This window comes from Rhincodon typus, chromosome 3 (genome assembly GCF_021869965.1).
Source record: "Rhincodon typus isolate 14 chromosome 3, sRhiTyp1.1, whole genome shotgun sequence".
NCBI lineage: Eukaryota > Metazoa > Chordata > Chondrichthyes > Orectolobiformes > Rhincodontidae > Rhincodon > Rhincodon typus.
The window spans coordinates 101,448,666-101,466,052 of NC_063334.1; the positions used below are offsets into that span (position 1 = coordinate 101,448,666).

The window sequence follows — 17,387 nt, forward strand, 5'->3', positions numbered from 1 at the left end:
AATATGGTGTGAAAGGGTTTGTCTTGGTCAATGTTTCTTTAAGAAACGACTAAGGTGTGACAGTTCAAGCTATCCAGCCCGGGCAATGTATCAAATATCTCTCTTTAAATTCACTTTTCATGGCTTGCCTTGTGCAATTAAATTATCTGGATGAGATAAAGGTCAACTTTCCTGTAATTCATTTGGTGTTTGCTTGGCCCTCCGTTCTACAGGGTGGCCAGCTCCAGACTTTAATGAATGACCATATTTTACAACTCACATCAGCCTGTAAAATTGAGGTAAGCTTCTGTTCATAATGAGCCATTATCCCAAGAGTGTAAGAGGCCAGGCAAATCCTCACACATATGGAGCAACTTTTTTTTTGTCGTCACACTTTCTCAGTGTGAGCCGAGCTGGTGAGGGAGTTAAAAAGGAATGTTAGGTCGGTCAGCTCTCCATCACAGCACAGCTGGACAAGTGGGCAGTATGTCCCGCTGGCGTTCCTAACCGTCTCTCCAGTCAATTGTGTCCCCTTAAACCCTACACTGGTCGTATTCTAGCAATATACCACTTCCCAGCTTCTTGAAGTACTGGCTTTCAAGACCCTGAAGAGATGAAGTGGGGGACTGTGTTGCTGATTTTCCGATTCCTCCTGCAGGCAGTTCCAAGCTTTACCGCCGATTCGGAACCAGAAAGTGAGTATCTGAGGTAACTGAAAGAGAGAGAATTTGATTTTTGACTTCGATTGCGAACGATCTTGCAGCACTTTATTGGAAGTCCTTACGCTCATTTCTCTAATTGCATCAATTGCAAAATTTTGACTACACGTCGTCACCGACCCACACTGTAAAATAAATCTGGATTGAATTAGTGACCCAGAGAAAGTAACGTGATTTCAAGAGAAATGGTAGGGACTGTGAGATTAAAGTGCAGACCTTATCATTAAGATGTTAAATGGTACACTGTGATGGAGAATCTAGAGATAAGCAAAGCAAACTTTAATTCTAAGCAACATGGTGCAAAATTTTCAAATCGGTTCATTCTTTTAGATTTTTGATGTAACGAGGGAGAAGTTGTATTGAAGTTGTTACCAAATGGAATGTCTGTGGGACTGGGTTTACGTACATGACCTGCACCTATTCAAATCCAGTCAAGTATTTCAATGGGATATTTTGGCCACAGTTGGTAAAGTACAAAATTGGTATGTTTACGAACAGTAATCGTAACCATCTGCTCCTGTCATTGGATAGTCATCTGTTTAATGTTAGTCTGTTATATTTAATTACTTTAGATTGCTTTGGGAGGTGCTTTGCCATATAGCAATTCAGAAACCTCTGGGGCTCATAGTCCGCCACATATACGCCCAGGTTCCAGTCAACTAAGAGAGAGTTCAGTGCCAAGATTAAGGAACACAATAAGAACATTTTTGTTTAAGAACATCGCTCATTTCCCTTTCGAAAATCAAAAGTACTTACTTCGACAAATCTGAAGTACTTTATGATGAGATTAGGCTCCATTCGTGCTGGAGATCAACATGTGATACAAGATTACAGCTTTCCCATCCAGCCACAATGGCTGGTGAAGGGGTTTTCACGCAAAATGACTTTACCGTTTAACTATAAACAAAGATGTTGTAACCAAATCGGAAAGAAAAATTTCCCGGAGTACAATGTTAAACGCCCACAACAGCGGGGCATGTAATATTAATTATTTATGAAAGTATCTGTAAATGATAGCATTTGTTGTAATAGTGTTCTGGCACTATTTCCAATGTAACATTTCTTTCATAATGTGGGTTAATTATGAAGATTAGCGACGGGCTATGGATCATGCTTTACTGACAACTGTCGCTTCATCTTGAAGGAGGGTTGATAGTCTTCTTGAACAAGGAACTCTATTATTTGGAATCTGATGTCAGACATTCTGAGCCCAATGTGAACCTCTTGATTATTAACTTCCATCAGTGAGATCCAATAGTTCAATTCGCATTCCACCATGACCCCATCTGTTCCTCAGCTATTGTTTCTGTAGCGGTCACAACGTAACGAAAACATAAAAACGATTGTGTTTGAGAGGTCGTTGGAATGACAGAAATACAGTGCAAGATGAAAGTTATGGTTGGCTCTCCAAGAGGGTAAGGATTTAACGGAATAAGGAATCACCACTGTTCGTAGATCATAGAATCCCTTCGGCCCAACAAGTCCACACCGACCCTCAGAACATCCCACCCAGACCCAACCCCTTAAACCCATCTAATCTGCACATCCCTGAACACTAGGGGCAATTTAGCACGGCCAATCCACCTAACCTGCACATCTTAGGACTGGTCTGAAATACAGCGGAAGTACTCTTGTAAGAAAACTTCACTAGTTTTACATTGGATAAATTTAATTTGTGGCTGACTAGACTAACATTTATTGCCTATCTTGAGAAAAACCGAAAGAACTGGGGATGCTGTAAATCAGGAACATAAACAGAAGTTGCTGGAAAAGGTCAGCAGGTCTGGCAGCATCTGTGAAGAAAAAAATAGAGTTAAAGTTTCGGGTTCTGAAGAAGGGTCACTGGACCCGGAACGTTAACTCTAATGTTTTCTTCATAGATGCTGCCAGACCTGCTGAGCTTTTCCAGCAACTTTGTTTTTGTTGCCTATCTTGAGAATGGCCTTGAGAAGGTGGTGATGTCCATGTGGTGCAGGTATACCCATGATGCTGTTTGTAAAACTCCAGCACAATTTAATATATCTACAGTGAAGATACTGCAGTGCAGTTCCAAATTAGGTTGATATCTGGTTTGCTTAGACTCTTGTGGGTTGGGTGGAGCACTGGCAGGTAGGGGCATGATAGTGTGCAACTTGCTGGTGATGTTCCAATTCACTTGTTGCCTTGGAGTGCTAAGTGCGGTATGGAGGCATAGCTACTTAAAGAGCAATACAGGAACGTTCAGAGTTGCTCTGAACACAGAAAAGGTATGGAGAAAAGGGCCACAGCCAAAAGACACAACAGCTGTAAATGTTTCTCTCCTGGTACATGTTGAAATGAAAGACAATATTAAACAGAACTGGCACAATAACAAAAGTATCAGGTTGTTACATGCCACAGCAGCTATAAGAAGCTACACTTCTATCACTGATAGTGAGAGACTGCGTTGAAAATGTATTCCATACTAAACGTCCCTGAAGAACAGAAAAAAAAACTGACTGCAGAAATGTTGCAAGCCTTGGGAGCATGCTTTGAAGCACAAGGGAATGTAATGTATGAATGATCTGAGTTCAACATTAGGGCCAAGAGTGAAAAGAGTCTATTGATCAATATGTGCCTGTATTAAAACAGTTCACAGAATCCTGTGAATCTGTGCAACTAAAAGATGATATCATTAAAAACTGAATTTTCTTAGGTATAAGAAATTCTATGATGACAGCACAGCAGTTAAGAGCAGATAATCTGACTCTTGAAGAAGTTAAAATATGTTTAGAAGCTCAGAGCAAGTAAATCAAGGACGTCTTGCTAAAACTACACAAGGCACTACCTAGATTGCAGCTAAAATACTGTGAACAGTTTTAGTCCCATTGTCTAAAGAAAGATATTCTGGCATTGGAGGCAGTCCATGTAAGGTTCTTTAGGTTGATCCTGGCTATGTAGGAATGTTCCCATTGGGTGTTGTTGAGTAGGTTGGGACTGTACTCATGGGAGAGAGACCTTATGGAAAAATATAAGTTACTTATGATCTTGGTACAGTAAATGCGAAGAGGTTGTTTCCCCTTATGGTAGAGTCTAGGATTAAAGGGCATCATCTCAGAATAAAGACTCTTCCATTTATGACATAGAAATGAAGAGGAATTTTTTTCTCTCAGTGGATAGTAGATTAGTGGAAATCATGACTGCAGAGGGCTCTTGAATTGAGGTCATTAAGTATATTCAAGGCTGACACAGACAGATTTCTAATCAGTAGGGGAATGAAGGGTTATGGGGGAAAAGGCAGCAAAGTGGAGTTGAGATTTATCAAATCAGTAATGATCTCACTGAGTGACAGAGCAGACTCGATGGCAGAATGACCTACTTCTGCTCCTGCAATACGGCCTTATGGCTTTACAGCACACATAAAAAGAGCACATCATTTCAAACAGCAGACGTTGGATAAAAAGTTGACAACCTGCAATTGGTCATGTAAATAAAGAAACTGATAAAAGAGGGACTAAGTAAAATAGCAAACAGTTTGTTAATGATTGATAACTGATGTTTATACATGCCTGCCTTGGGTAACTGAAAGTACAAATGCTGCTGCAAAAAAATTAACATTTTGTTTGTTATGAGAAAGGGGATATTTGGATTAAAATGCAATCTCATGCAAATGATCTCTGCAGCTTTCTGTTGTCATGTGAGTCCTTCCATGAATTGCACTCTATAGACATTCATCTTCCAGTTAATTGAAAAGAATTGAATGCTTCATTGACTGCATAACAGTGAGGATCAAGTCTCAGAGAAATATTGGGAATTATACTCATTAGAAAACTAAGGAGTAACATGTTCAGTATAAAAGATTGGTTGATCATAATCCCAATTGATAAATTGCATGAAAAGTATTTGTAAGTTTGTAAAATCTCAGAGTGATAAAGAATGTTAACATCCTCTAAACTTACAGAGATTACAAACCAGATTTTTGCTGGTCAGAAAGCTTTCTCCTCCAGTCTCACCATTGTGCTAAGGATTTAAATTGATGCCTGACTCTTTATATATTCTTTGGGCATAGGCATCACCGGCAAGGCCAGAATCATTGATCCATTAGCAATTGTATTTGTGAAAGTGGTGGTCAGCAGTCGCCTTGAACCATTCAGTTTATTTGATTTAGATGTATCCACAATGAGTTTGAGGATATTGACTCTGTGACAGTGAAGGAACATGGTCATGCAGTTGAAGGCAAGATAGATTCTCTTGTTGGAGATGATTATTGCCTGACACTTACGCATCATGAATGTTACTTGCCACTTATCAAGTATGTTATAAAATATATTGGTTTGATGGTGGAGACAGGAATTTTCCACTTGTTTCTGGAGGGAGCAGACATATCTGCACCAGTTCCCTAAGGTCCTAGTAATTATGCCTGACTAAATGTAGTTTTGCTTTTTGCCATAATGTAACAAACCCTCTTATCCAAGAACAGTACCTCTTCTGTAAATACTCTACAGTGGTCATCTCTAGATGACAAAGCCAAGGGAGGTTTGGTGGCAGTGAACTAGCTTAAAAAAAACTCTAACCCAGCACCATACGCTGGTAGAGGTGGCAAATACCACAAGCTGCAAGCTGTGGTCTTCTAGAAAAAAATACTTCAAACCAAGCAGGGATGTTGTCCAGGTGTTGCTGCATGCAAGCAAGCACGGATTGTTTCCTTATTTGAAAATTATGAATGGCACTGAACTGCAACCATCAGCAAATATCATCCCTTTTGACCTACAGACGACCTATAGGTCATTGACAAAGCCCCCGAAGATGAATGGACCAAGGACACTGCTCAAGACTTGCAGCAGTGTGCTGAAGCTGAGATGATGGACTTACAACTACCATACTATCTTCCTTTGTGCTCAGTAGACTCCAGTCAGCAGGGGTTAAACTGTATTCCTATTGACTTAAATTTTATTTGGACTTCTTGATGCCATATCAGTGAAAATCTGCTTTGTTGCTAAGAACTATCACTCATTACTGGAATTCTTTTTTTTTGCCCATATTAGAAATAAGGCTGTAATGAGGTCGAGAGCTGAATGATTCAATCACAACCCAAATTAAGCAGCAGTGAGGATATTGCTCAGTAAGTTTAACTTGATAGAACTATTGCTGAGGATTGAAAATAAATGGACCAGACAGGTCATATTTAGGCAATTTTACATGTGTTTTGGTCTTACTGAAAGTAGCTTACTAGGACTGCAAATAGTTTTGGAACACAGCTGGGATATTTCGGGCCCCTAGCCTTAGTTACGTCAAACACGAATCCTCAGTAACAAGTGGAATTAATCAACTTGACTGAAGACTGACATCTGTGTTGTTCTGAGCTAAGCAGTTGGCCAAGATGGATTATTCACTTGGCTAAAGATGGTTGCAAACACTTCAGCCGTGTCTTTTACACTGATGTTCTGGGCTGTCTATTCATTCAGAATGGAAATGGACATGGATCCTCCTATTAGGCATTATTTGAGGTATGATAATCCACTGCTGTTGACAATTCGATGTGGAAGAACTGCAAGGTTTTGATCTAATCAGTTGGATGTGGGAGTGCTTAGCTCTCACATTATTAAAGCATGTTTATTGGCTGTGATAGGGCATTGTCTAGTCAGTACTTCTAGTTGTTTGTTTTGACAGGAAGAATGAAAGAATAGGGTATCACTGGGGAAACCCAAGGTGCAGAGGCAATTAGATAGCCTTGTGCATGAATCACAAGAGTTAGCAAGCAGATACAGCACATAATCAAGAAAACTAATGAGAGGAATTGAACATAAAGGCAAGGACACTATCCTTCAGTTATGCAGAGCACTGGTGAGACCTCATTATGAATAATGTGTGCAACTTTGGTCTCCTTATTTTGAGAAGGATGCAGTTGAGGCTGATCAGAGGAGACTTGCTGGATTAATACTTGGAATGAGCAGGTTGTCTTATGAAAAAAGTTTGTACAAGCTGGGTTTGTTTGCTCTGGAGTTTAGGATAGCGAGAGGTGACTTGATTGAAGTGTATAAGACCCGAATGGTCTTAAGAGGGTAGGCGTGGAAAGGATGTTTCTTCTTGTGAGTCAGTCCAGAACTAGGGACACTGTTTTAAAGTTAGAGGTCACCCTTTTACTGGTTACAGACTTTGAACTTCAATGTTTGGGACTTCTGATAGCCCACTCATCCTCTCACATGTTCACGTGTAAATATAGCAGAGCATTGGAATGACTAAAAAAGAATTTAACTGGGGCTTATGAATGACAAAGTTAAATCATACTTAACGCTTGAAGGTAACAAGATAACGTGAGGATTGTTTAAGCTCTGAGTGAATGCATAGCCTGCCTGAATTCCCATAAGGAAAGTATAGTAGAAGAAGAGAACAACAACAGAAGTTGCTGGAAGCTCAGCAGGTTTGGCAGCGTCTGTGAAGAAAAACAGAGTTAACGTTTTGGCTCCGGTGACGTTTCCTCAGAACTGTAGAAGAAGAGTATTGGGCTGGACATAATGTGCCCTGTGCCATGCATGTTTTGGTGATCCAGGCACTTAACGTAGGGCATTTGCCCAGATCACCACATTCTCTCTCATTTCCAAGCTCACCCTCATAATGCAGTAGGTGGGAGGGTGGGGATGGCGATGGGGGGGGGGGGGGGTGGGGGGGGGGGTGGGGGGGGGGGGGGGCAGTGGTGGAAGGGTGGGGGGTGTGGGTGAGGGTGGGGGTGCAGATGCGCTCTCCAAATCCTACCCTCCAACACTTCAACTCCCACTCCGTCCCGCTCAACCACCACTCCCCTCCCCCCCCCCCAACCCACCCACCTCCACCAATCCCCGGCCAAACCCACCATGCCCAATCATCCTGACACACCTCACGGTGGGGATCCACTGGTCCTTCTTTGTTCCCCTTTCCCACAATCCTAACAGAGACCATGGTTGAGTTCTTGGTGATGTCAGTATTGCCAGTCAATTAGATTAGTCAATAGCTCTACAGAATGGAAATTCTTCCCATGCAGGGGAGCAAATCCTATTGTCTGCATATGTAGCCTGTCCACTCTGTGATATGACTGGGAGCTGGGTGTATTTTCAGCCGATCAGCAGAAAACCAATTTAAGATTGTCAGTTGGCCCTTCAATGTGGTGCGTTTGCATGAACTGGAAGATATGTATATATTACCCCACAAGGTCCAGGTCTTTGCATTCAGAAAGGACATGTACACAACTTGTACCTGTTTCAACTCAACGAAACAGTTGACAGCCTTTCTCTGGTTCATTTCTTAAGTTAATGTTTGATTAATCAGAATCAACCTGTTTGAGTCATATTTATGCAAAGCTTGACAGTTAACTATCAATACTTTGACCAATTAGAGTTCACTCACTAAATAATCAGCACTCTCTCTCTCTTCTCAGTATAAAAGGGTTGCTTTCTCTTTTCATTCATATTCCTCGCAAATTGTCCTCATGAATGCAAGACAAAATGCTTTGATAAAACGTGTCCTTTTAGCAATAGTCAAGAGCTGTACTACCAAATGTGTATATATAATCCCTGTTATTGTGAGATGAATGAACATTATAGCTAGATTGGCTTTTAATGTTACAGCTTCTGTATATTTCTAATAATTGTACAACCCCGATTTAATTTTTACTACATTCGGTTAGAAACTAGGAAACTTAATTGTCTGAGTGACAGAGAAAAGTTCTTAAAGTTACTTCTACTTGTTATAAGTCATTTTTCTGTTTGGCCCAGTGCCACTGTTTAAGCAGAAGTTTGGAATATTCTGTGCCTAATGAGCTTTTTCTTTTAAATTATTCTCCAGTTCTTGACCTTCTTTCTCTGTCAGAGCACAGAGGTTACATAGACCTGCTACAACAAGCTCTGACTGATCCCCCAGCAGTGAACGAATTCTATATCCTGGCAACGTTTAAACTGCAACCAAAGACACTTGCTGCCATTTTTGGACTTTATTCCACCAAAAGCAACATTAAATACTTTGAATTTTCCGTGTTGGGTCGACTGAATAAGGGTAAGAAGACATGTTTTAATCATTTTCAAAAATTCATTTCCAGGATGCAAGCTTCACAAGCAATACTGGCATTTATTTCCCATTTCTAGTTGTTCTTTAAAATGCTGTGGTGGGTCTTATGAACCACTCAGTATCAGTTGGTAGGAATCTCACCTCTGGTTCAGAAAGTTGTGGGTTCAAGTCCTGCATCTGGATTTGATCTCGAGTGCAGTACTGGGAGTCTTTTGGGTGAGAGGTTAAGCAGAGACCCTGCCCACTCCTTCCACGCTATAACTGACTACACTTCAAAAGTATATAATTCTGGGATCTCCTGTGGTTGTGAAAGATGCAAGTAATACATGAATGCCTTTCAAATATTTTCACGTGGCCGAGTGGTCCTACGATGCTGTGAGGGAGAAAGTTCTAGGATTTTGGCCGAAAAACAAAAAAACAGAAATATTATTCTGAGTCAGAATGGTGTTTGACCTGGAGGGAACCTTGAAGGTGAAGCTGTTTCCATGCACCTATTGCCCATGTTCTCCTGGTAGGGGAATTTCTGGGTTTTAGATGCACTGCTGAAGAAGTTTGGTGAGTGGTTGCAGTGTATCCTGTCAAGCTTAGTCGCTCTCACCTCACTGAGAAAATTCTGCCCTCTGCATACATTTAATAGAAAGCTGTAAAGAGGTCTGGAGTCTTGATGATGTATGGACACTGATCCTGGATTCAAATACAACACCAGGATTAGATACAAAGAGAATCTGCTTCATAAAAGCAGGGTGGTTACATTGTAAATGCACCTGTGGAAATGTCCCTGTCCTGCATCCCTTGGTTCAATATAACCAAGATTCAAAACACCCCATACTTTGCTGTTAAGAGAATCTCTAGATTTGTATTTTTCTGGCCCAGTAAAGAAGGAGGCACTGCTGGTTCCGATTCTGAGGAAATGAAGCGGGTCAAGTGGCATTGTGGAACATTTAGGAGACAATGATCATAGTATCATTAGATTAGTTAGCTATGAAATAGGATAAGATACAAGCCAGAGTCAAAATAATTAAATGTGAGGACAGGTAAATTAAAATGAAAGATTGGCTGACAAAGCAATATTGGAAAAAGGGGATGCCTTCAAAGGAGAGGTCATTTGAGTAAAGTTAGGATACGATGAGAAAATCCCATGACAATTCCCACGATAAGAAAAACTAAAACAAATAAATCCCGAGCACTCCAGATGACGACAGTGATAGAAAGCTAAGATAAGGAATACGGCAGATGTCGGGCGGTTACAGCAATTGAGATCAAGACTGAAAATAGAAGGTTGAGAATGGACATGGAAGAAAGAATAATGGAAACATCGTGAGCATGAGAAGAGACTGGCAGCTAACATATTAAGGACGCCATTAGCCTTGTAAAGGCATATAACATTTAAAATGGTAGGAAAAGGAGAATTAGGGCTGACTGAGAGTCAAAAAGAAGATATAGGCATAGAGACAGGAGCAATGCTGAGATACTAAATGAATACCAGCAACTGTCTTTATGAAGAAAAATACTACTGCTTAAGTCATTGTGGAAGAGAAGGTAGTTAAGATACTGAATGGGCTAAAAGTTGATTTTCTATATGGTTCTATAAACAGGTTGTATTGGATAAGTTGGCTGTGCTTAAAGTTGACTTATTCTCCAGAGTTCAGAAGAATAACGATATTTCCATTAAAATACTCAAGATTATGCAGGTGCTTGATAGGGTAGACACTGAGATATTAGGCTGAATTTTACATCTCTCCCTCAAGTGTGCTTTGAGCAAGGGTTAATATACAAAACAGCGTGGTGGCTCAGCCATTGCTTTCCCACCCACCCTTTGGCTGATGCGCAAAATACCCATCCTCCATCCCCTGCCCCATCAGGCACTCCTCCTCCTAATATAATGGAATCAGATTGGCTGACAGCTCCAGGGGGAAGGGTGTCATGTCTGTCTGACAGAATTCCTCTTCATCTGTCAGCTGTGAAGCAACTTTCCTTCTGGGGGAGGGGCATTTGGGGATGAGGGTTAGAGACATGATCCCAATTATCCTTCCCATGTAAAATTCTGTTTGTTTGTTGCCCTGGATGAGAATTTAGACAAGCTGGTGGAATGGATGGCCAAGTTGACTGATGAAATTTAAGTCAGAGAAGAATGAAGGCATTCATTTTTTTTGTAGGAAGCATAATGAGAGATAAATTTAACACAAAGAATACAATTCTAAAGGGACAACCAAAGCGAAGGGACTTGGAGGCATATGTACATACATCATTGAAGGTGGAAGATGGATTGAGAAAGTATTCATAAAGCATATGGGATCCTGAGTTTTGTCAAAGGTAGCATAAAGTACAAAAGTAAGGAAGTTGTGATGAATTTGTATAAAATCCCAGTTGAGCTTCAACTAGAATATTACATGTTGTTCTGAATACCACTCTGTAGAAAGGATGAGAAGGCATTAGATAGTGTGCAGAAAGGTTCATAAGAATAGTTCCAAAGGTGAACAACTTCAGTTACATGGACGGATTGGAGAAACTAAGCTGTTTCACTTAGAGAAAAATAAAAGATTTGGTAGAAGACTTTAAAATCATGAAAGGTCTGAACAGAGTAGAGAAGGAGAAATTATTAACTACCATTGGTGAAAAGGTCAGTACCAGAGGGCATTGACTTAAGGTGATGAGTAAAAGAAGGAACTGTGGTGTGAGGGGAAGTATTTTTACAGTGTCTGACGTATTCTGGTCGAAAATTCTGGCCGTGGAGGAAGATTCAAAAGAAAATTGGATAATTATCTGAAGTGAAAATATTTCTAGGATGGTGGAGAAAAGGTGGGGGAGAGGTACTAACTGAGCTACTCTTTCAGAGTTCTCGTACAGGCCCAAATGACCTCCTTCTCTTCAGTGACTGAGTTTATGTTCAGTCACTGACCATAAATATCTGCTGCCTCACCAAGATTGCTTCCTTGCACCTCCTTAAATTGCATCTTTCCAGTCCTGCCCCAGCTCATTTATTGCTGAACCCCTCATTCTTGCCTTTGTCACCTCTTGACATGACTGTTTCAATGGCTTTTGTGATCAATTTCCCCTTTTCAATTTACACAAATTGAGCTTATTTAAAATTCTGCTGCTCCTATCCTAACTTGTCCCAAAGTTTGTTCACCCACCACTGCAGTGCACATTAATCTACATCAGCTTCCAGTCCCACAATTCCTCAAACATAAAATTCTTATCCTTGATTATGAATCCTTCCTTGACTATGCCACAGGCCATCTCCTAGCTCCTACATCCTCAAGACCCTTTAAAATCTCTAGTGCTCCTCCAATTCTGGTCTCTTGGAAATCCCCAATTATAACCACTCGCCAGTGGTGACCATGCCCTTCGCTATATGGGTGCTAAGCTCTAGAAATCCCTCAGTAAACTTCCTGCCTCTCTATCTTTCTTTGCTTCTTTAAAATGCTGCCTAAAACTTACTACTTTAATCATCTGTGCTAATATTGCTTATGTGGCTTGGTGTGAAATTATGTTAAAACATCCTTCAGAGAAAGAATATCTAATACATTAAAGGAGCTATGTAAGTGCAAATGGTTGTAGTTGTAGTGATTCATCAATGCCGAGAAATGATCTAATTGTAATTGCAGCCTGAATTCCATGTTTGAATCTGACAGCGCACTAAAGTGGAATAATATCCCCGGGAGAGGAATTCTCATCTTGATTCACTTCCGAGCCATTTTGAGCTTTAACATTTTAGAAGGTGAACATTGGTGTGATGCTGTATTACACTGACGCTAATCTTATACTACAAATGCATCATTTTAGCACTTGGAGCATTTAGCCACGATTCAGGTCACCATTTGCATCAATCTTGTGTGCGAGATTATATCTTGTAATGAGGTAGATAAGCTGCACTCACATATTGCTAAACATATCCACAAAGCCCTGATAAAGCTAGAAAACAGCTTAAAACACAGCAGGCCACCTCAAACAAACACAGAGAATGCTGGAGAAACTCTGCAGGTCTGGCAGCATCTGTGGAGAGAGAGACGGAATTAATATTTCGAGCCTGGTATGACTCGTCTTCAAACCACCTGAGCCCTTTAAAATCTCTAGGTGGACTTAGTACTAACTCTTCAGACAAAGTGAACAAAGAAAAGCTGTTCGCATTGGCTGATAGCGCAAGGATTTGAGAACACAGATTTCAGGTTTTGGCTGGGGGATGCAGGGTGGATGTGAGGAAGTGAAGTATTTACCCAGCGAGTGCTCACGAACTGGAACACACTGCCTTGCAGTGACCAAAGCCAAGTCAATGAACATTTTCATAAGGAAATTATATGGGCACTTGAGGGGAATAAACTTGCAGGGGTACAGGGGTAGAGCAGACTATTGCCTTGTTCTCCAGAGAGCCAGAATGGCCTCCGTCTGTGCTACAATGAGTTCATGACTCTTACAGAAATATTAATATTATAAACATTTGAGCCTCTATTTTCCAGAGACCTCTCCTTAACTTCCTCCAGGATGTTCATTCACTTGTGAACAAAACCATTGCTAAATAGATTTGTGTTGGGGTCCATTACATTGACAAAGTGCTTTGACAATAGTTTGGCTCCAGAATAGCTATGCCTTAACTGAAGCCTCCCTCCTGATGATAATATTTTCCATTAAATCTTCATCCACTTTCAAGTATTGACACTGTGGTTCTTTTTGAATAATCACACTTTAATATTTCTCCATGCTACCAATACCTCTTATTTCAGGCACCTGACCTTTCCCCACCCCTCTAACACCTCCTTAACATTTCTTCTATCACTCCAATCTCCATCCTGGGTTTTATTTTCTGTAAGATATCCTTCCTCTTTCCTCCTTTAGCCTCTGTAGTGAGAGAATCCCTACCCATATCATTCTTCATCAGAATTAACCTTCCCAGTTATCCACTAATTTCACACCCTCCCTCAACCTTTCCCTTCATATACACTCTTGCCTCCATACTCATGACAACCCACTCAACCTTGCCATGTGACATTGTTTCCCTACTCTCTTCATCTCACCTCCAAACACTTTTTCAATTCCACCGTTACCCACATCCCTTTCTGCACTTCCAACACTATTTCCATCTGTATCTGGCACTGGAAAAGATCTACAATTCCCATTGGCCCAGTATTTGGCCAATCACTCACCATAATACTGATAATTTTCTCAATGACTCCCTAGCCACCACCTTTGATGGAAGGTCCCCGAGTAAAGTCCTTACTTTCTTTGATCCTACTTATTCAGTCTAGCCTGGCCTCTGTCTTTTTCCATCTTTGAAATCAGTAGATGAGACTTGAGTGTAGTTGGTGGGTAATTAGTTTAGCCACCCATCACCATTTTTACCTAGATCCCATCAAGAGCCATTGGGTCTCAGCTTCAGCTATCCACTACTGCAAGATCGTCTTGGAGAGCAGTGCTACCCTCTGGCTTTTATTTTCTGGTTGCAGATATGTCCTTTCATCCTTCTCACCTGTCTCTTTTTCCAAATGCACCTCCAACAACAGCTGCTATAATTGATTTTTTAATGGAGTTTTCAATTCCCTCATAAATTCAGCTCCTTGTAATAAAGTTTGGGACATCTGTTATTGGATACCATGGTGAACCGTAGATTTATTATGAATTCTGAAACTTGTTTTGTATGTGTTGAGTATAAGTGGGAATTGAAGGTATTATCCTCCTGCTTGTATCAGGATACAGGGATGGCCTCACTCGCTTCTGTTTTTGTTTACAGCCAGCCTTCGCTATGTGAAAAATGATGGGAAGCCCCAGGTGACCACGTTTCACAATGTCCAGCTGGCAGATGGAAAGCGCCATGCTGTCCTCCTCAGACTGAAAGGCCTGCAGCATGGGCCAACTACAGCTGAGCTCTATGTTGACTGTACACAAGCAGGCATTGCCCACAATTTGCCAGCCTTGTTCACTAAAATGCCACAGACTGCAGACTCTGTTGAAATCCGAACCGCCCAGAGAAGAGCACAGGTATGCCTAGAATAATCAAATATTCAATTGTAAGTTATACAATTCATTTCCATGGACTGGGGGAGAGGTGGAAGTGCAAACCAATGGTACTTTTCTAAATGTTAAGTGAGAATTCTATTCAAATTGATTTTTTTTTAATTGAGAAAGTAATGGGTTGATGACTAATTATCAAAAAACAAAGAAAACAGTTCCCCTCATTCTTCTAAATTCCTGAAGAATCCACCTCATACCTCCTAGCACTAACAGGCAGAAAGGTCAAAGGTTTTTTTTCAAGAGCTCAACTACTGCATGACAGTTTTTCCTTATTGACGGCTGGTTTACATCTGGATGTGTTTGCCCATTTTCTGCATTCAACAACTGTGCCCTAGATTTGTGCCATGTCGGAGATGCTCTCAAATTACAAAATGGTAGACAATTCTTGAACTCGCATGTCCCAAGCTGAAACACAGCATTTCCCATTTTCATGAGGATAGGTGTGGGTTTGCATCAAGATTTCTGTTTGTGCAGTTAACAGAGGCAACTGGCCATGTAAATCTTTAGCTGCCTCCACTGAAGAGGAATTTTGATAGCCTTGGAATGTGAATCCCAGTGTGCAGAGTCGACCCAGTAGGAGCAAATTAGAAGTTGGTGCATTTCTTTCATTATTCAATGTGCCCCTTTGAAGATGTTCGATGCACCTTTGGGTCTGGTCTCAGGTCACTTGTTGAGTGCAAGGTCTGAGATGCCATATGGTGAAGGTCAAATGCCATTGGGGTAAGCCAAGTCCCTTTTAGCTGAGTTTAGGAATTATTAAAAATAGGCATCAATTTGTGTAAAACATACATACATTCATTAGTGTTGTGCACATTGGATTGTCAACAGACCTGTGGAAATTAACTGCCAGAAGCAAGCATCTGTCAAAGAGACCTATTAAAAGCAACAAGATGGTCTCTCAAAGGGAGCTGTCTAGAGGCCATTGAACTGCATCTGTATGTTTTGTCCACTGACTCAAATTGTCTAAATCATCTTGAAGCCTCCTTATATTCTCCTCACAACCCCATCCAGTTTTATGTTATTAGCAATTGGAAATGTTGCATTTGATTTTATTAACTTCAGCCCCAGCGCTGACTCCCTGAGGCTGGCCTCTTCACCCAGATGGCCTTGGTATCTGGCAGCCTCTTCAGTTCTCCTGGAGTTGCCTGCCCTGAATTCTAATGCAGCCAATTGAATTATTCCCATCAATGAAGAGAGAAAACCGTCGGATCTGCTAGCTTTCAAACCCCAGTCCAAGCTCCATGCCTGCCATTGTGGCCTAGAGCTTTGTAAACCCAAATTCTGACCCAACCGCCACCCAGAATTTGGGCACCCTGCTTTAAGCAGTTATAGAGTCAGAGTCAATAGAGGTCTACCGCATGGGAACAGGCACTTCGGTCCAACCTGCCCACGCTACCCAGTTTTCACATTTAAACTAGTCCCATTTGCCTGCATTTGGTCCATATCCCTCCATACCTATCCCATCCATGTACCTGTCTACATGTTTCTTAAATGACAAAATTATAGTTACTTCCACCACTACATCCAGCAGCCTGTTCCAGACAATTCTCCACCCTCTGTGTGAAATAGTTGCTCCTTTGGATCCTTTTTTAATCTCTTCTCTCTCACCTTAACCCTATGCCCTCTAGTTTTAGACTCCCCTACCATGGGGAAAAACTGTTGGCTTCTACCTTCTCTAAGCCAGTTGGCTTTCCCCAGGGTGACCATCACTGAACACTGAATGGAGAGCACTATCCATGGTTGTCAAGGTCATCTTGGCCCTTAACCTTCTGCAATGACTTCCTTCGAGATTGCAGCAGCTTATGGCAGTAACAGATCTTGATTGCTGTGTGGAACTCTATCTGGGAAATGCCTGAGTTTCATTACACCAGCACCTGTAGCATTTTCCCAAAGTTAGAGGAGGGAGTGTTAGGCTTCCCCAGATTCCAAGGAGCCCTGTGAGCTCCATTTTCAGTCTCTAATCTTTATGATTGGAGAGGGATCTCACTCCACTAATGTTGTCTTTGTTGGAGATCACAGACTGCACATCATGCAGGCCTATGTCTGACATCAGAGTGCTCCTAACACATCCTAGGATTATACTATGAATGTAAAAATCGAAGGGGCATCCACTCATTAATATTTCAAGGTTGCTGCAGTTCAAGCCATCACGATGGAAATTGGAGTTCAAAACATGTGAAATGCCCACTCTGAGATATACAATAAGAAATTTATATACACATAAACAAGGAAGGCTGATTTTTCTAATGTGTGCAAGGTTTCCCTGCCACCTGACTATATGCATAAAATGACTCCTGTGACACGTGCTAAAATCATAGCATGTTTAACGTTTAAAATCCTGCTGAATCCCTGTTTCCATAGCAATCTTATCCCACGAAGTAAAGGCTATTAATCATTGGGTAAAATTCAGTGATACAGGTAAGAGCTCTGTCCTCACACAGATTAGACGGAATGGCCGGGATTCTGTGGGAGATGCATCTACAGCATTTGTTAGGATGATGGAATTGCTGCTCCCTTATCATTCAACGAGATGCAGAGCTGGATGAACACAGCAGACCAAGCAGCATCATAGGAGCAGAAAGGCTGATGTTTCGGGCCTAGACCCTTCATCAGAAATGGGGGAGGGGAAGGGGGTTCTGAAATAAATAGGGAGAGAGGGGGAGGCGGATAGAAGATGGATAGAGGAGA

General features: G+C 41.3%; 1 protein-coding gene across 1 annotated transcript in view; it reads left to right on the forward strand.

Annotated features, from left to right (window-relative positions):
• Positions 1-504: 504 nt before the first annotated feature.
• thbs4a (thrombospondin 4a) overlaps positions 505-17,387 on the forward strand; it is a 100,384-nt gene continuing 83,501 nt past the window's right edge. Inside the window, exons 1-3 of the mRNA XM_020527102.2 lie at positions 505-674; positions 8,475-8,681; positions 14,419-14,666. Of these exons, the coding sequence (XP_020382691.2) occupies positions 593-674; positions 8,475-8,681; positions 14,419-14,666 (537 nt within the window). The 5' untranslated portion in view covers positions 505-592. The remainder of the gene's footprint in view (positions 675-8,474; positions 8,682-14,418; positions 14,667-17,387) is intronic.